Here is a 21,198-nt window from a genome sequence, read left to right on the forward strand (position 1 = left end):
ACAATGGCAGGAAGGTACTCAGAAGGAGGAGATAAAGGCTAAATGAGAAATATGTCTTGGTATAAAAATGCAAAATGAAATACTTACATCATAATGTACAGTATTGAATTTTATAAGAGTTTTATAGTATGTACATTAATCGCTAAGCTTCTTCATTGAGGAATAGTAGATTGTAATTTCTGACTGTCTTCTCCTCCTTACCTAATGAACACTTCCCAAATTAAATTCTACTCTGATGAGCCATTGCATTATGACCACTCTAGTCCAAGAATATTTATTGCACCTGAAGTGCTGGCGTGAGTGCGTACGAGTGTCTGTCTCTCTCTCATGTTTTCCTGCTCAGCACTTCGTAAATTCGAAGTCCCGATTCACATTGTATTAAATGTATATAAAAATAACTGTCTTATTGCATCACAGATTTTTGCTATTACTGCTTAGTTTGATCACATTTTTCCTAGCCCTGAAGTTGTTATTCGTCATCCCTTGTGAAAGAAACGTGATTTCCAACTTGGGTAATAGCCATCGACACAGTTGTATGATTATGGGAAAACTTGAATTCTTGAACTTCACAGGATAAGTTGCGCCTTCGGGGAGCATGCAGTTAGCCTCAGGAATGTTCAGTTTTGTTTGCCGGTTAACAGCAAGATTGCTGAATAACACTGTAAGCCTATTTGTGCTTGTATTTTGCATTCCATTCAGAAGGTAGAAATTTATTTTTTGGTGACTGGTGTAGTGAAGTGTAACGAATATGTCATGTGACAAGGTAGCCTATATCTGGATTAGGAACATAATCGTGTGAAACTGACTAGCATGGTGCATATTTGGCTTGTGATGGCCTAGTTATGTATACAAACAAAGTTGTGAAATTCAAAACTAATGAACACAAAATTAAAATCTGTTAGAAAGTGGGCAGACTATTTATGCTCACTCCTCTGTGCAAATGCTTTATTATTTGGATTACTGTACTTTTTGCATTTTTTAGATGCATTGTACTTTCACAGAAAGTGCCCGACGCCTTTAAAACATTGTGGCTTATCGAACTTTCCTATGACGAGGGAATAGTCTCTCGCTTCCGTGTGCATTGCAACACAGTATGATGATTCCCACCCTTGTATGATTTCCTGACTGGCACTTCTCTCCTTTAAAACCACAAGTCGTTTCGGCTTGGCACTAAAAAAAACAATGCAGTTTCATTGGCATTGACATTGTTGTTCAGTGCCTATGAATTGATTATATAAACCACGCTTTTTCGCCAACTGTCGGCATTGCCAGTGATTCTGCTTCTCTGCACACTGCCTGTTACGTGATATTGTGGCATTCTGTAAAATGCTGAATACAAAAGAATTACAATTTTACTCTAACTTAGCAAAGGAGCCTCCGTGGCTCAGATGGCAGCACGTCGGCCTCTCACCGCTGGATACTGTGGTTCAAATCCCGGTCACTCCATGTGAGATTTGTGCTGGACAAAGCGGAGGCGGGACAGGTTTTTCTCTGGGTACCCCGGTTTTCCATCATCTTTAATTCCAGCAACACTCTCCATTATCATTTCATAGCATTTATCACTCATTAATAAATCACCTTGGGAGTGGCGACCCCATTGTAATAACAGCCTATATATGTTTCATTCATTACATCCCTGACCCGGTCAGACTGGAAAACAGGTTGTAGGTTTTCATTTTCTAACTTAGCAAATATGAAGCACACTGTAGATACACCGAAGTGAGTGAAAATGCGGAAAGCTACCCTAGCACGTTCCAGGAGACTCGTTCTATCATGAAGCGGATAAATTTTGAAAAATACTTTTTTTTTTAAATGTAAAGCCAGTTTTGAATTAAAAGACTGAATTTCAGTGTTGAGACCTACATTGTTCTTTGAATGACGAATTATCTGTATTTCAAATTAACAATTTAAATAACATGCAAAACCGTACCTCATGTTTCCAGAAATGAAAGCTTCTTTGAATTAGATGGGATTTTATGTAACCGTTACTACAGCGGCTACACAAAACATGGTTAAAAGGGAGGAAAATAAAAGCAATTACACGGTACCTTAAACACTACACACACTATAAACATCGGATGAACTGCACAGACCTGCGCCGAAAACAGCACAAGTAAATATCAGGGAGGGCAACTTCACGGTAATAAAACAAGGGACGTGGAATGGGACCGGGAACCAACCAAAGGCCATATGGATGCGAAGGTTGCGGTTTTCCGAAAAGACAACAGTGATCTCTTGTTTTTAAAACATTGTTTTCAAAATTTGACAATACATATTAACTTCCGAACAAATTCAGCTGTAATATATAAGTAATTATAACAACGTAAACGTTTCCACCTTTTCAATACTAAAATATATTCATAAAATTACAAATTACACGGTACTAGTTTCGACCCCTAGATGGGTCTCAGTTCAATATGGACCAAAAACATGAAATTCATAACCATTAAATTCAGCTGTGCAGAAAATCTAGATACAAACGACACACGAATTAAACATTCTTTGACGAATACAAATTAAGATGTTCCTTGACAAGAGCCTTGCCTTAAGTCCAAAGAGTTAAGCAAATATTTCTCAGCACAAATCGAGTTCTACGATACAATCTAGAAGGTAAGCGGAAACACAACATGCTATTACAATTTAGAATAAAACTAAACGTGCTCTCAAAAATATTTGAACAATTGAGTGGTGATTAGGGCAATCTCCTGTGATGATACACCAACGAAAATTAAATGCTAATTAAAACGGGACAGAAAACAAACGTGCTTGCCCTAAGGCACCCCATGCTGAAAGAGAGGAGTCTCCGACGACATCAAAACTTTGGCAGACGACAGATAGACCACAGACAGCCAGACAGACCGGCGAAATGCTGCCTCGCTCCCTATAAAAGGGAAGTCTGCCCTTGGAGTAGCCAATCAGAACGCAGGAGCATGCCCATCGCCATCCAGATTCACCAATCACAACTCTTATCTCCGTTCGCGATATTTAACCAACATTCTCGAACACATATACAGACACCAATCGTGAACCTTCCATTTTCCAGAATAGAAAGGACATATTTCTAGAACCATAACTGACAAAGGCCGACACACCCTGTTCCAAAGGTTCGCAGCACATTCTTTCTGGACTGTTCCAGTAAATATAGAACATTAATCTAGTAGTTACAAATAAAATATGCTACAACAATATTTTACACTGTACAGGTTAGGTAGCTAAATGGAATACAAATAAAATATTTTAGCACAACACTCCAGATCGTACAGTAAGTATTACTTAAAAGATTTACAAATAAAATCTTCTACAAACGCTTTCCATCTCCAAGAGACTCTATACATGTCTCATTTTGAATTAACTGATTTAGAATTATCGAGGTTCTAATGTATGTATGAATTTGATAAGTTGTCAAATTATGACGGTATGGCACCTTGTTACCGGCATCTCTGAAATGGCACGGCTGGTTCCCTGCTCTTTTGTTGCTGTTGTGAGCATATACCGAGAGTGATGTAGCGGTGGGCAAACAACAAATATTGGCGGTAGACCATCACATCAGGGTTTTGAGGGTTTCATAGGGTTGCTTATTAGAAATAAAATACGAATATTATGTGGATAATAAATTTTATTCAATAAAACATGGTACACTTGGAATGTGTGTGATAACTCGGTGTAGTATGGGTCTGTGGTATAAGAAATAAGATACATAATTTAAGAGTTCGGGAGTAATATTAAGAGTAAAAGTAATAATCAAATTTATCATTTCCATCATTAAATTACAACTGACCATGATGTATTTAAAGTTAAAAATGAGAAACCACGGAAAATCACCTTCAGGGCAGTTAAAGCTAGGTGGCTCAGGATTTTTACTCACAAGTTCAAAGTAACAGACATGAATGTAGCAAAAATGATTGCTGGTACAAAAATTCTAAATTTCAAAACCCCAATTCTATTTTCCATGCCTTACAAAGTTCCTACCCACATTTTCTACCTCCAATAACCCACCCTCCTAACCCACCCTAAACTACCCTTTCTTCATCTCCCCATCTTATCCTTCCTCAGCACCATTTAACTTCAATTTCTTTTATTCTTCTCTTACTCCACTACTCCTCTTTCTCTATTAACTTATTCTATCTTTTCTTTTCACCTCAAAAAAAAAAAATCCACCTTCATTTCGGTTCTTCTCATTCATACTCAACTCTTGCCTTGCGCCGATTTCGACTACTTCAATCATGACCTGAATTTTTTACGTTTAAAAAATAGCGCACTGTGCATATACGTTTTCATTCGTTTCCGGTATTGCACTTTTTACTATATTTTTTCTCTTCACAATTGTTTTTTTCACATCAACTGTTTTAAAAATTCTATAGGAGCACAGTTACTTATTCAATTATATTGAATTGTATTATATGTATCTTTATATACTTACTTTCCCGCAACCGAAGAAAATACTGGATCATCAAGCTATTCTCCATTTTACTTTGGCGTTTGAAACCACAGTGCCTGATGTTGAATATATCGCGCTGATCACCGGGAGCTGACAAGTTACTTCAATAGATCTACTCATCTTCAACTCCAGCACGATTATGGATCTTCGTATGTGTTCGATTATGTTAAGACTTTGTGCCTGACAGTGTTTAAAAGGTAGCTCATTTAACCGTTCTCCGGTATTCATAAACATTAAAAGACTTTGCCTAACACTGCGTGTGCCATACTGCCGCTCAGAAAATTACGCACTGTTTCTTTTAAGTGACTTACATTTTACTTCTTCTGAATTTTACAGTGTCTACCCCCGTTCATTTTTATATCGCCTCTTCTACTGATCCGGAGTGTACTTGATCTTTTATTTTATTTTCCTATGCATTGTTTTTCACGTTTTAATCGGCTGATGACCTGGACTAGGGTCGAAACCGGTACCACTTCTACTTATTATTAAATAAGAATGTAATTCACTACATTTCTTATTCTTTTGTATTGAATAGGTTGAACCTCTTTATCAATTATTTCAATTTTAACTGACCATGATGTAGTCATGATGACTGCTGACCTCCAACTGAGCGCGCGAGTCAACACAGCGCCATCGTATAACAGAGTATGCATGTGATGTCACATATTTAGCACAAATTTTACATTACTTTGAAGTGCTATGACATGAAAACTAATTTTCAGATTTTTTTTTTGCAGCAGGTAGCCTTGTCTTGTATCTGTCAATTGAGACATGAGAACACACAGTGAATCACGATCATCGTAGGGAAACAAATTAGCCATGGATCCCCGATCAGGAAGGGCGGAAGACACAGTCCTGAGCTGAAAACGTTATTCTCCTCAAACAATTCAAGCTAGCAACTAACACTATTTCGAGTAAAAATCCGTATAAATGATAGATGAGAATTTATTGTAATGTAACGTAAGTCGAAGAGATTAATTAAATGAAATAACCAGTAATAATAACAGGGTAATACATACATACACGGCGTCAGCCCAAATGACCATCGTACCAAGGTTTCGTGACCTCATCTTTTCTTACGTGCATAGGGCAGAGTTACTCTTGAGATGTTAGCATTTATTCAACCACTGACCTCGCTACTCAAAACTGCGAGCTGAATATCATTTACTCAATCTTTATTCGATCTTTCCTTCGGCGAGGAATAGAAACTCTTTCAAGCGTGGGAGTCATTTATCTAAATCCCACCCTTATTTTTTTTCTTTTCTTTAACAATACCTCTCTCATATCGATTCCCACACACCAAGGAGCAGATAAAATAGTCAAGTGATTAAATCAGAGAACAGCCGTACCGCGGAAATTATCCGCGAGGGGCAAAGACAATGCTCCATGGAACAATGAACGGAAAACAAAACAATAAGAGTAACATGGACCAGCCCACGGCCATGAAAGAAATAAACCTACACGGCGAGCTTCAGGTCGTAAATGACTAGGACGCACACGAAACAAAATAAAGACTTCGCACCCAAGAGAAAAAGAGGCGCGATAGGGAACAAATAGGCATTAATTCAACAGACCGATAAGTCATCTTGGCACTCAGCTCATTCATCTACACATTCATTCAATCATGCAATCCTTTTTGCCCCCAAAGGCAAATAATTCCGGCAGATTGGTGCGAGTATATAAAATCAGGGCAACTCGTAGAGTGCAATTCAACATTTCATCAATAAGGTCTCACGTCAATAGTAGATATATAGCTCACCTAGGGCAAAGAACAGTAGGACGTTTGTGACCCCACGGTCACGCGTAGATCCATCACCTACATTTTGCGTACGGCTAGAATAGACCTTCCGGCCAACACACAGACCATACCTCCAAATAATGGCAAAATGTTTCATCGAGAAACTCATTTAAAATAAACAGAGACCAGATTTTGACACACCACAATCACCTTCTCAACTCACACACATGCCATTCTCGCCCCGAGTACCAAGATGGGCTTCGGTCGGCCATAATAAAAAGAAAACTGATGAGATACAAATGAATCAAATTCAAAATGTTCCATTACTGCCTATATCATTCATCGAAGCACGCAAATGATGCAGAGATTAGCACAGTTTTAAACTTATAAAACATCCATATATATATATATATATATATATATATAGAGAGAGAGAGAGAGAGAGAGAGAGAGAGAGAGAGACCCCCCCCCCATCTCTTAATTCACCAGCATAAATAGCCCAACATTTACTTCAAGGAGAAGATATTGAAAAAGGTTTCGCTGAGAAAAGATCCTTCTCGCTCGCGACAGAGGGAGCTGCCCTCTGTCGACAGAAGGTCGAAATACATTTACTATTGGAACAGTCAGATACCTACTCTTTGAAGACATCGGTAAACATAATCGTAAGTTAAATGCTATCGGCAATATACGCATTCTACCCAAACTCTAAGAGAGTCATAAAATTTTTCTTTCCATGTATGTGTTGTCTAGAAATGTGAGTCTACGTTAAAGTCATCCAGCCATGTGTTGACAGGGGCTAATTGATACTAGAAGCCAGCAAAGGCTGTTTGTTGTCTATTCTTCGGAGCAACGGCTGGGTCACAAGTACAATAGTAATGACTGGGCAATATTTCTCAGCATGCGGTTCAGAGAACACTGCTGCCTGCACACGAGACTGTGGAGTCGAAGACCCAGTCGTACCCCAGTTATTACTGCACTCCACTGCTAGCAGTGCATAAGATGGGCACAAAATCATCAATACTGGCCTGTGAAGGATTGAAAAAAATGTTACCTGGTCCACTGAATCAAGATTTCTGGTTCATCATATCGACAGCTAAGTGCGAATACACTAAGTACCGTTGGAAGCCATAGCAACTGGTTCCACTGTTGAGTGGAGATAGGTCGATTGAGGATGTGTGATCTTGATGATTTTTATGGGACATTCTGGAGCCCATTATCATCCATTCTCTGAGAACTGTCAGGTATCTGGATGTTATTGGGAAGAACCAAGTTCATCCGTTCATGTCAACAGTGGTCCCTGCTTGTGATAGCCACACCATGAAGGCACCATGCCATTATTGTGAAGGACTGGTTCAAAAACCATGAAAGCGAATTTACTTTAATTCCATGGCTCTTAAATAAACCAGATATGAACACAATTTTACATGTCTGGTTTGACCTGAGGAAGGGGGATCGTGCTGCGTTACCACCACCCTGCAGTGTACACCAACTCTAAGACCTGCTGTTGTGCTAGTGGCACGAGATTCCCCAGTATACCTTCCTCCTCTGTGATGAATCAATGTATCACGACCAGTCATAGTTTTTGCAGGCTAGAGGTAGTCTTACACCATATTAGTTAAGTGGTCATAATTTAATGGCTTATTGGTGTATATTCATAATTTGCATTGCAATTTCACTGCTTCTTCCCGTAGCTTCATGGAACATGTTCACAACTCTCTTGGTCACAAGAACAGAAATTACAACAATCAATGAAAATAAACTGTTTGGCAAGGAGGAAAGCTTAACAAATGTTGATTTTGCATGGTCCTAAGTGACCCATTCATGCAGAATAATAATAATTTTATTGGTTTTTGCGTCCCACTATTTTTATGGTTTTTGGAGATGCCAAGGTGCCGGAATTTAGTTCCGCGGGAGATCTTTTATGTGCCAGTAAATCTACCTACACAAGACTGATGCATTTGAGCACCTTCAAATACCGCTGGACTGAGCCAGGACGACCCTGCCAAGGTGGAGTCAGAAGGCCAATGCCTCAACCGTCTGAGCAACTCAGCCTGGCTGTTTTGGGTTCTAAAGCATCACTCACGTTTGGAATAGACCAGGGCCTCTCACACGCCCAAAATCTCATACCTGCTAACCAAGGCACAGAGGTTCTCTGCACCGTACATCGGTTTGATTTGGCCCTGTTCGGACCAGCGTTTTGTCTCAGGGCGAGTCGGCCAAGCTCGGTTCAACTCGGCTCTGGTGGTGGAGCGCTGCAGAACAAATGAGGAAGGGAGAGACAGGCAGAGCAAGCGAGATAGGAGTAGGGAAGGAGAGAGACAGAGCTATTGCTTAAAATGGAGCAATGAGGGAGGGCTCTGCACTCTGATCAACGTAGAGAAATAGTCTTTTGCACCTTGGGCCGTGCAATGCACCAGTGCATACACCCTGGGAGGCCCTGGAACAGACTTTCCTTCCTCTTCTTCATGGCCATTGTGGCCCTTATTCTTGCCTTCACTTGCAGCATCATAGTCCATTTCTGCCTCCATTGTAACTAGACCATTTTCTATTGTTGCATACATTTCATAATCTCATTGATTCAGAATATCACAGTTCATTTTTGTAGCAATTCAGATAATGGTAAATCATCATCATCACTGTCAGAGATATCGTCTTCAGCTTTGGCAATATTTATTTCTTCAGTTGATAAAAATACTAACCTAACTCCATGGCTCTACAGCCCTAAAGGGCCTTGGCCTATCAAGCGACTGTTGATCAGCCCGAAGACCTGCAGATGACTGAAATTACTGCATGGCAGAAATTCAAATCCAAACTGAATATTAAAACAACTTAATATCTGTAGTAGAAATCTCTTTGTTTGTCATAGTAAGCTAGGCTTTGTGAGGAATATGTTGGTACTGCAGAATACCTTGATGCTGTAGGCAAGGTGTCGTTGAAACAGATGTTGCTCTAACGAAGTTCTACTGTGTAGGACTAACAATAAAAAAAAACATAGGTACATGTACAGTATATATGCAATTATGTGTGTATGTTTATGTGTAGTTTCACATGTTCTGCCTTAGCATTGAAAGTGTTGATCTTATTCCACAGGTGAGACTGCCGATACTCTGATGGCCCTACGTTACTGTAAGAATCGCGGTGCTCTCATCGTTGGGATTACCAACACTGTTGGTAGCTCGATCTGTCGTGAGTCACACTGTGGTGTTCACATTAACGCCGGTCCCGAGATTGGTGTTGCCTCGACTAAGGCCTACACTTCCCAGTTCATCTCCCTGGTCCTGTTCGCTCTCGTACTCAGTGAGGACAGGATATCGCTCCAGGCTCGTCGACAAGAGGTAAGTCCATGTACTCCCATTCTTTTAACAAGCAGTTTTATTTGCCAATATCCTCACATTCTTTGTTGCATATGTATAGCTTTAAATCATTGAAATGGATGAGCTTAGTCTCACAATCGCTGAATATGACAGTAATAATTATGTATACTTGGGGCATTAAAAAATGATTGACATTAAGTTTTATCTTCACACTAATGCTTTATGGAAATAAAATAAATATAGATTAAATTAGAGGTATTCCCTGCCATTGTCTGTGCACTTTTGCCATACTTCCAACAGTTTCCGTATTTGTGCAGCAAACCATTCTTTGGGTGTATCCCGGTGCTATTGCTGAACAACTGTCTGTAGCTCGTTGTTGGAAATGAACTTCTTTCATTGAGTAGTTGCTAGGGGTGATATCTGGAGGGTATAGCCGATGATGCAGCAGTGTGTACCATAGAACAAAAGTCTGCCACATATTGTCACCGTCCTGAGACTTGATGCTGCTACCCCACATTTGGGTGCTAATCTGGTGTGAATATCTCCTGCAGACATACCACACAGTCCACCATTGCCCATGGTTCTCTGCTTCTGTGCTGTTTAGCATTGTCCAAGAATGCACCCACAATTGGCATGAATGATGCAGCACTGTTCCTCCTGTTTGCAGTAGAAACATCGTCTGGTGGCCATTTCTATAGCATGTCTACCTGTATACACCAGTCATGCATTTCAAACTTTCTGGAGTTATGGAGGAAGTGTGGATCATTTTTAATGCCCTAAATACATACACACATACTCTCCCTACCTCCCTCCCTCTGTCTCCAGCACAAAATACTGAAGGAACAATAAGAAGTTAAGCATGCAAAATAATGAGAAAATTTATAGGATTAAGAACACTAAACCTACCCTAAACCCAATGTAGAAATCCGACTAACAAATACCCAAAATTAGATACAATGCACATGCAAACTTACTATCAAAAAGAATTCACACATTCTTGAAATGCAAGATGACTAGACTGAATTGGTGTAAACAAACAAACAAAGAAACAAACAAACAAACAAACAGAAAAAGACCTTCAAGAATTAGGCTCACCACGTCTACAGCACCGAGATGTAATTAGAAAAATCACAGACACAAGTGTTTAAAGAAGAAGAGAGATCACAACGTACATGGTTAGAGCCATAGAAAGCCGCTTGTCATGTGTGGAAGAAGAACCCATCAAAGTTATCTAGACATCGGTTCAAAAGATATAGTGCTTAGTAATGGAAATTAATATGAGCTGCTATCTCCAGCACTGTAGGAAGCTTAGTTAGTCATGGAGGTCATTGGGAATCTGGAATGGAGTCATCATTTAGTTTCATTTCTAAGGTTTTCCATAGGATTTGAGGTAAATTATAGAACTAGAGAGAACATGAAGGAACTTCAAACTGTTTTACGTTGTAAAATGCATGTCTTCTCTAACTTAATTTGTTAAGTCTTAAGACTGGTTTAGCTATTTTAACGACAGACCGTTTTCAACCAATAGTAAAATGTTTTCTTAATATTTGCACCATTTACTTCAAGGCTCAGTGAATGTTCATCAAGAAAACTTTTATACTAATATTCTTATGAAATAAAAAATATGGTGTTGGACTTTTAAGATAGTGATATATAAGTTATTGTCCTCGGCACAATGTTAATCTGCTCACATGTCATTTAACGTTTTTAGATTCAGAGAACTCTTGTCAAGAGGACGTTTACACAAAGCTTTAAGATAATTGGTGCTATATTTTTAGGTTAAGATTATAAGTTAATGTTCACGGCTCATGTTTTTAATCAAGTCATTCCTCATTTGTAAGATTTGTGTACACTTTTATGCATTGTTTTTGTAACCTTGTGATTGTATGTTTTTCTAATTTTGTGGCTGAAGATGATGTACACCAGCATCGAAACCAGTCCTAAGAATAATAAAATGTTATAACTCATCAAAATCTAGATCATATATTCTGATGGTCTACTTGTAACCAGCTGCAATGCATTTCTTTCTTGTCTAGATAATCAAGGGACTGCAGAATCTAGATGAGCAGATCCGCGAAGTTCTGAAGATCGACAACCAGGTCCTAGAGCTCGCCAAAGATCTCTACAAACACAAGTCTCTGCTCATCATGGGTCGAGGTTACAACTTTGCCACCTGTCTGGAGGGTGCCTTGGTAAGATTCAGCTTTGTTATCAAGCAACTTTGATCACAGTTATTATTACTAGGATTTGTTTGTATCGTTGTATTAAATGTTTCATTGTCTCTACAGTGTTCTAAAAACTCACGCTCATAAATAAGAAAATAAATTAAGTTCTTCTTTCTATGTTGAATCTGTACATTGTACTTACCTCTTTGTCTTAATTCCTTCAACAGAAAGTGAAGGAGTTGACGTACATGCATAGCGAAGGCATCATGGCCGGAGAACTGAAGCACGGACCTCTGGCTCTTGTCGATAACACCATGCCAGTCATCATGATTGTAACACGGGATCCTGTCTATGTTGTAAGTACCTGTCTGTGTAAATGAAACCATGTTGCTAGGTATTCAGCTCATGTTGAGGAAGACGAATCAAAGAGTTTTGTAAAGTTTTCTTCTTATGAACTACTGGCTGTGGGATACTTAACCGCAAGTCATTTCGTTACAACTGTTGGTATGAACACATCAGGTTGAACCTACTCCACTTATCATACACTCCGCACATCAGAACCAGACCCATCTCAAGAGGAGGCATTCTCATTCTTCTCCCTCGGATCTTTGAGGCTACTCATATGCAACTTTCCAGACATCTTTTTCCTCTTTACAACTCCAAATCTGTAGAGCCAACGTTTGAACAGTAGTAAATATAATACTACTACTCCTCTGTACCTGTAATTTTTACGATAGATGCATGTAACACTGTGGCAAAGGAAAGTGAAAATTTCACTAATCAAAATTGGGCAGATTAATTCTGACAAATTAAAATATTTTGGAAAATTTATAGCGGGCGATTTGAACAACCAGAGAAACCAAACTCATAGTTCAAATATAACAATTTTGTTTTTATTTCTAAGGGCATATTTGGTTTTGAAATGTTTATTTTCACTTCTTCTTCTTTTTCTTGTTTTATGACTGCATAGGATCACTTTAGTCAGTCCATTGTTTGGGTCTCTTTGAAGGGATTGTTCGGGATTTGCGGTCCTCCCAGTGCTTCTTCAGACGCTCCGATCTTCGTGCCCTTTCATTGGTTGGAAATATGCGTGTTGTTGGTTTGTTTCGCATAAGGGTAAAGTGGAGGTTTGCATTCTTGAGTTTTGTATTCAATTTTATCTTATTTGTGGTGTCTTCTGTTGTAAGGCATATTTCCTTCAGATCCTCTCTTACTTCTCTGATCCATTTACATCCTCTTGTGGTATTTTTTGAGACGAGATTGTGTTGTACTAGTTGTTTCAGAAGTCTCGAATCCTGCATCCTCATATGTCCAAAAAATCCCAGTCACCTCTTACGCATGGTATCTGTAATGGGTTCTAACTCTTTGTATGCGACTTTGTTAGTTAGGTTCCCACTTTAGATCCTCTTTATTTTGTTTGCTCCATTTTTTGTGTACTGGTTTGTATTGTCTGCCGAAAGTTGAAAAAAGTCCTCCTAAAATATGGTGAAATCTAGTCCAACACACTTGATCCTGCAAGTAAGTTGTTGAGCACTGTGATCTTCAGTGAAGGGATCGGGTGCAAAATAATCCAAATTATTAGACCATTGTACAGGCAAAGGCCTAATTCATTGAGATATCTTCATCGGTGAAGGTCCATCATCTTCCTGCAATTAATACTCCATATCTTCAAATCCTTCTACAGTGAAACGTCGTTAGTGCGTTCCTCATTAACACATTTTCCCGCTTAGGACGTCGTAAATTCAAAGTCCCAATACTCATCGTATTAAATCTATATAAAAATACCTCACGTAACATGTCACGAATTTTCGCTATTACCGTTTAGTATGATCAAATTTTTCCTACACCTGAAAATTTTACTGTATTTGTCATCACTTGTGAAAGAAATGTGATATCCATCTCGGGTAAGAACCGTCGCTACAGCTGCGTAATTACGGGAAAAGACCTTCCTGAACTTCAAAAGGATAATCGAAACAGACTTTCAACGTATTAGGTCGTGTTACGTACATGTAGTGCGTGTTGAAGAGATGTTAAGTACAGAACAAAAATGGCCAGCCGGACACCAGTTGGATCCGAACCCAAACAGAACAAAGATGGTCTAGGCCACCATAGCTCAATTGGTAGAGCAACCGACGCGAAATCGGGAGGTTGTGGGTTCGGATCCCACTGGTGTCCGGCTGGCCATTTTTGTTCTGTACTTAACATCTCTTCAACACGTACTACATGTACGTAACATGACCTAATACGTTGAAAGTCTGTTTCGATTACAATGCGGTCGTGAAAACTCAATATTCATTGACATGCCCCACAACGGGCGACTTAAACGCACTCTACAGTGTGCTAGCAGCAGTGCCAGACCTGTAGCTCAGATCCTTTCAAACAGAACAAAGATGGCCTAGGCCACCATAACTCAATTGGTAGAGCAACCGACGCGAAATAGGGAGGTTGTGGGTTCGGATCCCACTGGTGTCTGGCTGGCCATTTTTGTTCTGTACTTAACATCTCTTCAACACGTACTACATGTACGTAACACGACCTAATACGTTGAAAGTCTGTTTCGATTACAATGCGGTCGTGAAAACTCAATATTCATTCAAAGGATAAGTTGCACTTTCACAGAGCAAGCTGTTAGCTTCAGAAATGTTCACTTTTGCTTGCCAGTTAACAGTGAGATCTCTGAATAGCAGAGTGAGCCTGTTTGTGGTTGTATTTCGCATTCCGTTCAGAAGGTAAAAATGTATTTTGTGTCGAGTGGTACAATGAAGTGTGGTTAATATTTGTCGTGTGATACGATAGCCTATATCTGAATTAGGAACATAATTGTGTGAAATTGACTAGCGTGGTGCATATTTATTTGTCTTGTGATAGCCCAGTTATGGATATGCAAAATATTGTGAAATTCCTTAATAATGAAGTCAAAATTAAAATCTGTCACAAAGTTGACTCACATAAGCTCGCAGAGGTTGTGAATGTTGAGTTTCAACTCAGTCACTCAGGTCGGTCAAAGTTTCGTTCGATTCAAAATGGCGGCCAAAATTTTCTCACTGTTGCACATGGTCGAATGTAACCTCCAATTCATTGTCTATGAGTGTGACCAAAAAATAATGTTAAGTAACCCACTGCTCCAAAATAATTCTACTAACATTTGTTTTAGAAAGAGTGTGTGATCTGCAATAATACTTCGATATTTTTGTTAGCCTCTGTGCACATGTTTTCAAATTTGTTGTTTGGTGTTTTTCATACCTATCATTGTACTTGTTATTTTATAATCCCCGCCGGAAAGTTTTTCACATTTGTTCTCTCGTGTTTTTCCACACCTTGTAATACTTTCATCTTTAGAAATGGTAGATAGATATATAGTTTTCACTGTACCCATGGATACATGACATAAAGTGCCCTCATGTCAGAAAAAATTGTATCTAGTGTTTTCATATACCTGTTGGATAGTTTTTATTCATTATTCATTAGTACGTTTTCTCGCTTAACACGTTCGTTTCCCTTGTCTCCTGCAGAAACGTCTTAACGAGTTTTCACTGTATTTTTATTTCAAAATCTCCACCACCAGTGCTGTAGCTATCACTTTCATCGGTACAACCTCCTAAATCAACACTTTTGTCCTGCAAGTACAAAGCTCACCATGCTGCTATTTCTGTTTACATCGAGTGCAACCTTACCGCATTGCGTACGTCACATATTTCCAAAGGCATTTAAACTACTATCCAAAGATCACTAAACATTAAAATACATAGCAATCTTATCTAAATACTCTGTGCTAAGATTGCCAGTAGTTAATTCTAAAATTCACCAAGAGATGGCAGAGGTACACGCTCATAAAACACAGGTACAACCTAGTACAATGGAAATGAATGAAAATCTACAGCCTGTTTCCAGTCATTTGACCAGGTCAGGAATGGAATGAATGGAGCTCCCATCTAACGGCTGTCAAAGTGCCCTCATGTCGGAAAATATTGTATCTAGTGTTTTCATATACCTGTTGGATAGTTTTTATTTGTATATTCATTAGTACGTTTTCTCACTCAACACGTTCTTTTTCCTTGTCCCCTGCAGAAACGTCTTAACAAGGTTTCACTGTATTTCTGTAGCTGTAGCTATCGCTTTCATTATTCCTGTTTATCTCTTCCTTTTCTGACATCCATCCAGCTTTCTTGAATTCTTAATTTTCTTATTCAAGAATAAATATCTTGAAAGAATGAGTCCCTCACAGAATGTGGATGTCTGTTCCTTGATGAAGCTGGGAACAAGAATCAAGCTCACTGGGGACTCATTGGGGGGGGGGGCTAGGGTTGATAAGAAGAGAGTCATCCAGTGAAGACGTGGAATTTCTTCTTGGTCTTTTGTATTTGTATATTAGTCTATATATCTTTTCGTTTGCTCCCTTTGCCCACCCTGAACTTTTGCCGGTGTGTTCCTATCTGATGTTTGTGGTTATCTTTTATATGTTCATGTCCTTCCTTCTCTTTAGATGTGTATTCTCCTCATCCTTAATTATCCAGTTATATAAAGACAGACAGGAACACCAACTTGCATTCGGGAGATAGTGGGTTCAAACCCCCACTGTCCGCAGCCCTGAAGATGGTTTTCCGTGGTTTCCCATTTTCTTACTAGGCAAATGTTTAATTAAGGCTACGGCTGCTTCCTTCCCACTCCTAGCCCTTTCCTATCCCATTGTTGCTATAAGACCTATCTCTGTCGGTGCGACATAACATAGATTGTAAAAAAATATAAAGTATAGGAACATGAAAAAGAAAAAACATAATGGGTAAAAATATCTTTTTATCTCTGGAGTGTCGCCTTAAACCAAAATCCCTAAAGATGAAAACGAACTCTTATAAAACATTGATTTCTCTGTCAGATGACACTAGACTCATTTGGTTGAAACCATTATTTTCCTTACCAGAGGAAGTGCTAGTAACTGTTACTGAAGAACAGGTTGTGTAAAGAGTTTTTCATCTTTCAAAAAAAAAAAAATCTTTCTCTTTTCAGAAATGCATGAATGCTCTTCAACAAGTGACTGCTCGCGAGGGTCGCCCTATTGTCATCTGCGAGAATGGAGACACAGAGACTCAAAGCTTTGCTTCCAGATGCTTGGAAGTTCCCCACACAGTTGACTGCCTGCAGGTGAATACCATTTTTTTAAATATGTATGTTTAAAGTACCAAATGCTTGTTTTTTGTTTTTAAGCTGGAGAGAAAATTGTCCCAATAATTAATTTTTTATAATTTAAAAACATAATAAGCTGTTTTATATGTTTGTTATGTTCATGTTATATCCTACCGGTAATAAATAGCTTTCTAAAGCTTATAGGGTTAATCATAGTTGCCTGAGGAACCATTCTGAAATTTTTAGTGGATACTTTTAAATTGTACAAAATTAATTCCCGTTCACCCTTATTTCAGTATCTAATTGTTCAGTTAATGGGCCTCACATATTCACTATATGTGGAAACATCCTTATTACAGTCAAGAATAAAGTGGTTCTAACCTGTCCCGTAGAAAGAAAGGTGACTGCATAATTTCTGCCTTTTACTTGGCATATGAGGAAACGGTGAGAGTGAAGTGCAAGAACAGCTAAATATATGGGAGGAAGTTGTCATCTTATGGAACGAAGTTCTCAGCTCAAAAGAGTGAAGTGCTGGTAACGACACAAAACAGGAACCGAGCATATAATGCCATGATATTAGGAGGGGAGCAGTTGAAAAGAGCTGAAAGGTTTAAGGGGAGGTTGTAAGCCCTATCTCCGCCATGTTCAATTTGTCAACTTCTTGTTCCTTTTTCTCATTAAGTATTTGACGTATTGAAACAAAACCTCACAGATATTTAGATCTATATTTTATCTTTAAATTGTTGTTTTTGGAAACGTGTGTGTTTGTAAATAATATTTTAGTATTTTTTTTATTTTCAAATGTTAAATTTTTCCACTTATTTCTCTACAAAAACATAAAATATTATTTTTTTCTATTTATGATAAATCACAAGAAAACATACAATCCTTTAGTTGATCATATCGAATTACTGAAAAAAATTCAGAGCGCTATTGTTAATACTTCCTGAGAAAAAGGAACATTTGTCTTGAAAAAACAAAAGTGAAGAAAAATGCTGTTAAAGATAAGTGTTACGTTAATCTGCACCAGGCCCATATTCAGGATCATCTGGGTTGTCTTCACCTACTCCACCCCTTTTAAGGTTTCTTTTTAACTGCCTAGCTTCTTTAGAACTTGATTGAAATTTGATATCAGACTTTTTCATATGGAAATTGTCCATTTCACAGCATGCGCCACTCGTGTTCACTTGTGGTTCTATACCCATTTTTTTCAATACTTTAATCCTACCATTGTTCCCCTCATTGAATGCCAGCACAGCATCATATATTTCTAGTACGTCGTCTGCCAGGTCCGGATTTTACTTTCCTCTTCTTGAATATTTTCTGAGATCTTGGCATTGTTTTAGCACACGAAAATAAAACTTTAGACACGAGGAAAAGATATTGAATTTGGTTGTTTACAAGCCAACAAATGAATGTTGCAAGGCGTCTTCCATTCTTACCAACACACAAAACTACCCTGCAAACCACAAACCTCTAAAATAGAAAGGAACTAGTCCAAGAAACTGAAAATATGCCGGATCTCACGAATAGATCTTAAAAGTGGCGTGACTTTCAGGACACATCGAATTTAAATGACCTATAAATGGTGTTCAGCAAACATTTTCAGCAAAGAAGCATATGTACATTGTAAATTGGACTTCAGGCTCTCAAAATAACATAAAAACTAAAATGTGATTTTTTGACCCAAAGCACCTTACAACCTCCTCTTAAATACCTGTGAAGTGTAATTGAAGAAAATGAAGGAAACAGGATGGAAATCAATGAAAGAGGAAGGTGTGCAAATGGATTCTTTAAGAGTGTGGGAGGACTGATATGGAACAGGAATGTATCACAGAGATGTAAAGGAATTATTTACAAGACTTACTTTGTGCCAATTTTGACACATGGATAAAAAATGTGGATGATAGGGAGGGATAAAAGTAGAATACAAGCAGTGGAAATGAAATTTCAAAGGTGTTGAGTAGGTTTAACAAGAATGGACAGAGTAAGAAATGAGAGATTTTGGGAAATAGTAAATGAGGTACCCCTACAGGAAAAGATAGAAAAATCAAGGCTGTAGGCTGTAGTGGTTGGACATGTTACAAGAATGGGAGAAGAGAGGATACTAGGAAAGATGTTAGAAATGGAGTTGAAGGGAAGGAGACCTAGAGGAAGCCCGAGGGACAGATTGCAAGAGGAGGGAACTGGACAACATTGACATTAATATTTATGTATTGAATAGGTGGACCCTTTTTACCTTATTTCACGTATCATTGGTCTCCATTGTTGTTAGAGCCCACTCACGGCTTGCGACCTTGTTTGAGCTTTCTCCGTTAGGCAAGCTGTGTTTGAGTTATGACCGTGGGTAGGCAACCGTTCTGAGATACATTTTAGGCTTGGTGCACACCTCTAGGTGGAGGAAGGTACAGAGAGTAAGCAAATACTGTAATATACATATTTATCCATCTTGTGTTTCTCACATGATTGACCAGCATCTTGCTAAACTTGCATGTTTGGACATAAATATTGATTCTACATTTGCTATGTGTTTTCAGGGTATCCTGACTGTCATTCCCATGCAGCTGCTGTCTTATCACATAGCCGTGCTGAGAGGCTGCAATGTTGACTGCCCGCGGAACTTGGCCAAATCAGTTACCGTTGAGTAAACTGTATCTTCATGGTGAAGACACCCCCGCCCCCCTCCACATTGAATGACAGTTGTCATCAGTTCGTTTGTCCCAGTATGTCGTGGATTGGAACTGAATTTGTAAAAGAACTGTAATTTTTTTAGTAAAAGCCGGCAAAATCCTAGCTTGATCAGTCTTCTGCATTTAATTCTGTGCTGGGTTGAGTTTTCTTATATGTTCTTTCACACTGCCATTCGCAAAGCAATAACGTGCTCCCGTGGGCACATCCTCTCTCTCAGCACTAAAATGTTCAGTTTACCCTGCAGTTCCTGTGTATCGAGATTGTTGTGAAGAGGTAAATCCTACTGTGTGAAGGTCGAGTTGTGTAGAATTAGCAGTATTACTGTATTGAGACACCTTTTAATCCGTAAATTTCCAAAAAATATGACTCTCCTTTTTATTTTGTACGAGTACGTTTTTGTGACGTTCATTAGATTACTCAGTCTCACATAATTTATTTAAAAATTCCTAGTAATACATTTGAATTATTTCAGGAGATAATCTCAGACCTGGCGGAATAGTATTGTTGGTATCATTGGCTGGGATTGTTGGTCAAATCAGATATTGGAAAAATGATTTGCCTTTCTTCAAATTGTATGACAGTAGTCAACAGTTGGTTTGTGGAGGAATTTCACATTTCACATTTTCTACACAACTGAAACTGAAATGTTTGAAAATATGTGACGAAGATTATGGCTTTGATCCTATCAGAATTACGGTCATTTTTAACAGTATACTACCTGTAACTTACGATGCAATTCATGACCTTTTGTGCAACCAAGACCATACGATAATTATTACACTAACGATAGTGTGACACATGCTTGATACACAACTAATTTTTTACTATTCTGTTCTTCTTTATGTTGCTTGAATGGCAACATAGGTGTGAAATCCATCTATAGGTGTCACAGATTTTAATTTATTATGTGTGGATATACCATAATTGAATTGAGATAAAAAATTAATTGAAAAGTTGCTCAATTTCATAGAAATTAAAAAGTTTTAGGTAGAGGAATTATCACAGTAATTGTGCGTTCTTAGTCTGGTACTGTTAAACATGAAATTTTCTACATAACACAAATTCCATTGAAATTCACTTCATAAACTACTGGCAGAACCCAGCAAAGGGCATCATGTTGCATCTTAATTGTGTGGTTCTGGTTTATCATCATCTTCTTCCACTATGTTCCTGAACTTGCGTTGTGAAACAGTAATGTTTATATTGTGGAAGATGGGAAGTGCGCTGTAAGTGGGATGTTACATTCACATTAAAGGGTTTTATAAATGAACCAAATTAAGAGCTATCAGGGAAACTGAATAAAATTTGCATTAAATGGAACCGAGTGCAAATTGCCGGGCTTTGACTGTTTGTATTTACAAACCTGGTACTGAGATGAGCGATTTGCTATTTAATACCTGTAAATTTCCATTGGGTCAATTGTTTTGTACTTTTTCCAGCTTTCTTGTTATATACTATATACTTACGGTACTTAAGATTCTTTTATTTCCCTGTTTTTAAGCTGTCTTTATCTAGCGGACCTAGAGTAAAACGGAACGTCAAAAGTGATGAGCAGACAGCCAGATGGCGTCAAATCGAAATGTCTGCACACGGTAGCTGAGGCCATACGATTATTATTATTTTAATCTATCTTTTACAGATATGCATAGAAGTTTTAATAAAGAATTGTTAAATAATAGGGATGAATTTTTGGAAAGGATAGTTTCAAAATATCTTGATAAAACATTTGAA

The 21,198-nt window shown here is 38.4% G+C and overlaps 1 protein-coding gene across 3 annotated transcripts in view; it reads left to right on the plus strand.

Moving 5' to 3' along the window:
• LOC136882406 (glutamine--fructose-6-phosphate aminotransferase [isomerizing] 2) overlaps positions 1 to 20,077 on the plus strand; it is a 211,509-nt gene extending 191,432 nt beyond the window's left edge. For all 3 annotated transcript variants that reach the window (XM_067155038.2, XM_067155039.2, XM_067155040.2), the window contains 5 exons: positions 9,267 to 9,511; positions 11,527 to 11,682; positions 11,883 to 12,011; positions 16,660 to 16,794; positions 19,314 to 20,077. In XM_067155038.2, coding sequence (XP_067011139.1) covers positions 9,267 to 9,511; positions 11,527 to 11,682; positions 11,883 to 12,011; positions 16,660 to 16,794; positions 19,314 to 19,424 — 776 coding nt within the window. In that variant the 3' untranslated portion in view covers positions 19,425 to 20,077. The remainder of the gene's footprint in view (positions 1 to 9,266; positions 9,512 to 11,526; positions 11,683 to 11,882; positions 12,012 to 16,659; positions 16,795 to 19,313) is intronic.
• The last annotated feature ends 1,121 nt before the right edge of the window (positions 20,078 to 21,198 follow it).

This window comes from Anabrus simplex, chromosome 10 (genome assembly GCF_040414725.1).
Source record: "Anabrus simplex isolate iqAnaSimp1 chromosome 10, ASM4041472v1, whole genome shotgun sequence".
Lineage (NCBI taxonomy): Eukaryota > Metazoa > Arthropoda > Insecta > Orthoptera > Tettigoniidae > Anabrus > Anabrus simplex.